Here is a 1143-nt window from a genome sequence, read left to right as displayed (position 1 = left end):
GGCAGCAGTGCTTGAGGGGGTAAATAAGAGTGTGTGGCTGTTCTGCCCTGTCACAACAGAGTCATTGAGACAAGACAGTGTGGTCCACAGAGCTGAAAATATTTACTCTCTGGCCCTTTACAGAAAAAGTTTGCCGACCCCTGAGGGAGATGGTGAAGCTGTTTACTGAGGAGGGAAGGAATGCGGTATGGGATCAGGTGTGGGTGTTCACACAGGGCTGTTTCTCAGCCTCAGGGCATCTGCGAGGGCTCCAGGCCCCAATTTCTGGGGCAGGTTAGGAGCTTTAGTGCATGCGCTGGGCCCAGGTCTCATCTGCTCTTGGTTTCAGGCCTCCCCAAAGCTAGTCCTGCTCCATGAGCCAAAGAAAAGGAAGCCATCTGCAGAGCTGGACAGAGTACCCACAGAGGAGGCTGCCTCCTTCTGCCTCCCGAAATCCCCTCTTGGGGAGACCCACCAGAAACTCTGGAAAAACCTCAAAATGCTCCCCAAGATGGGCAAGAGGGTCCAGCAGCAGCTGGAATCCCGCCTCCAGGCTGCGAGCTTGTCATCACTCCGGGATGCAGGGCAATCAGCGGTGACTCACACCTCCGGGGCCAGAGCAGGCAGCCAAGAGCACTCAGGTGACGCAGCCTGGAAAGACAGTGTCTACACGGACCCTTTTGTGGCCACATCCCTCAAGAGCCCTTCACAGCCCCAGTCTCCAAGAGACAGAAATGCCCCCTCCAAAAAGGCTGAGAGGTCGGCCAGCTGGAGTTGGCACAGAGTGGTAGCGAGGGCTTTGTCCTCCCGGGTGTCTGAGCCAGAGGCAAAGGACTTGATGGGGACTCAGAAGGACCAGCTCCCTGAGGAATACCNCCGTGGCTCTCCTGACCCCCATAGAAGTTGAGAGCACGTTTCTTTGGGGCAGAGTTTACATCCAAGCTCCACCCCAAACTTGCTGTGGGACTCTGAGCGAGTGGCTGGCCTTCTCTGGGCCTCAGTTTACTCTTCTGTAAAGTGGGGATGATAGCTGTTCCCCCTCGTAGGGCTGTAATGAGGGCTGAAGGGGTGAATGTGCAGGACAGGACGCACAGAGGCTGCTCAGTCAGCGGCAGGGAATTCAGCCTGTGTTCTATCTCCGTGTGTCTGTCTGCCAGGAGATGA

General features: G+C 56.4%; 1 protein-coding gene across 1 annotated transcript in view; it reads left to right on the top strand.

Moving 5' to 3' along the window:
• The window catches only part of LOC103583675 (hematopoietic SH2 domain-containing protein-like), a 3407-nt gene extending 2521 nt beyond the window's left edge, over window positions 1-886 (top strand). Inside the window, 1 exon segment of the mRNA XM_008564936.1 lies at window positions 329-886. Within this exon segment, the coding sequence (XP_008563158.1) occupies window positions 329-886 (558 nt within the window).
• Window positions 887-1143: the final 257 nt, after the last annotated feature.

This window comes from Galeopterus variegatus, unplaced genomic scaffold, assembly GCF_000696425.1.
Source record: "Galeopterus variegatus unplaced genomic scaffold, G_variegatus-3.0.2 Scaffold25647, whole genome shotgun sequence".
In the NCBI taxonomy this organism is placed as follows: domain Eukaryota; kingdom Metazoa; phylum Chordata; class Mammalia; order Dermoptera; family Cynocephalidae; genus Galeopterus; species Galeopterus variegatus.
This window is presented reverse-complemented; position numbering and strand designations above follow the sequence as displayed.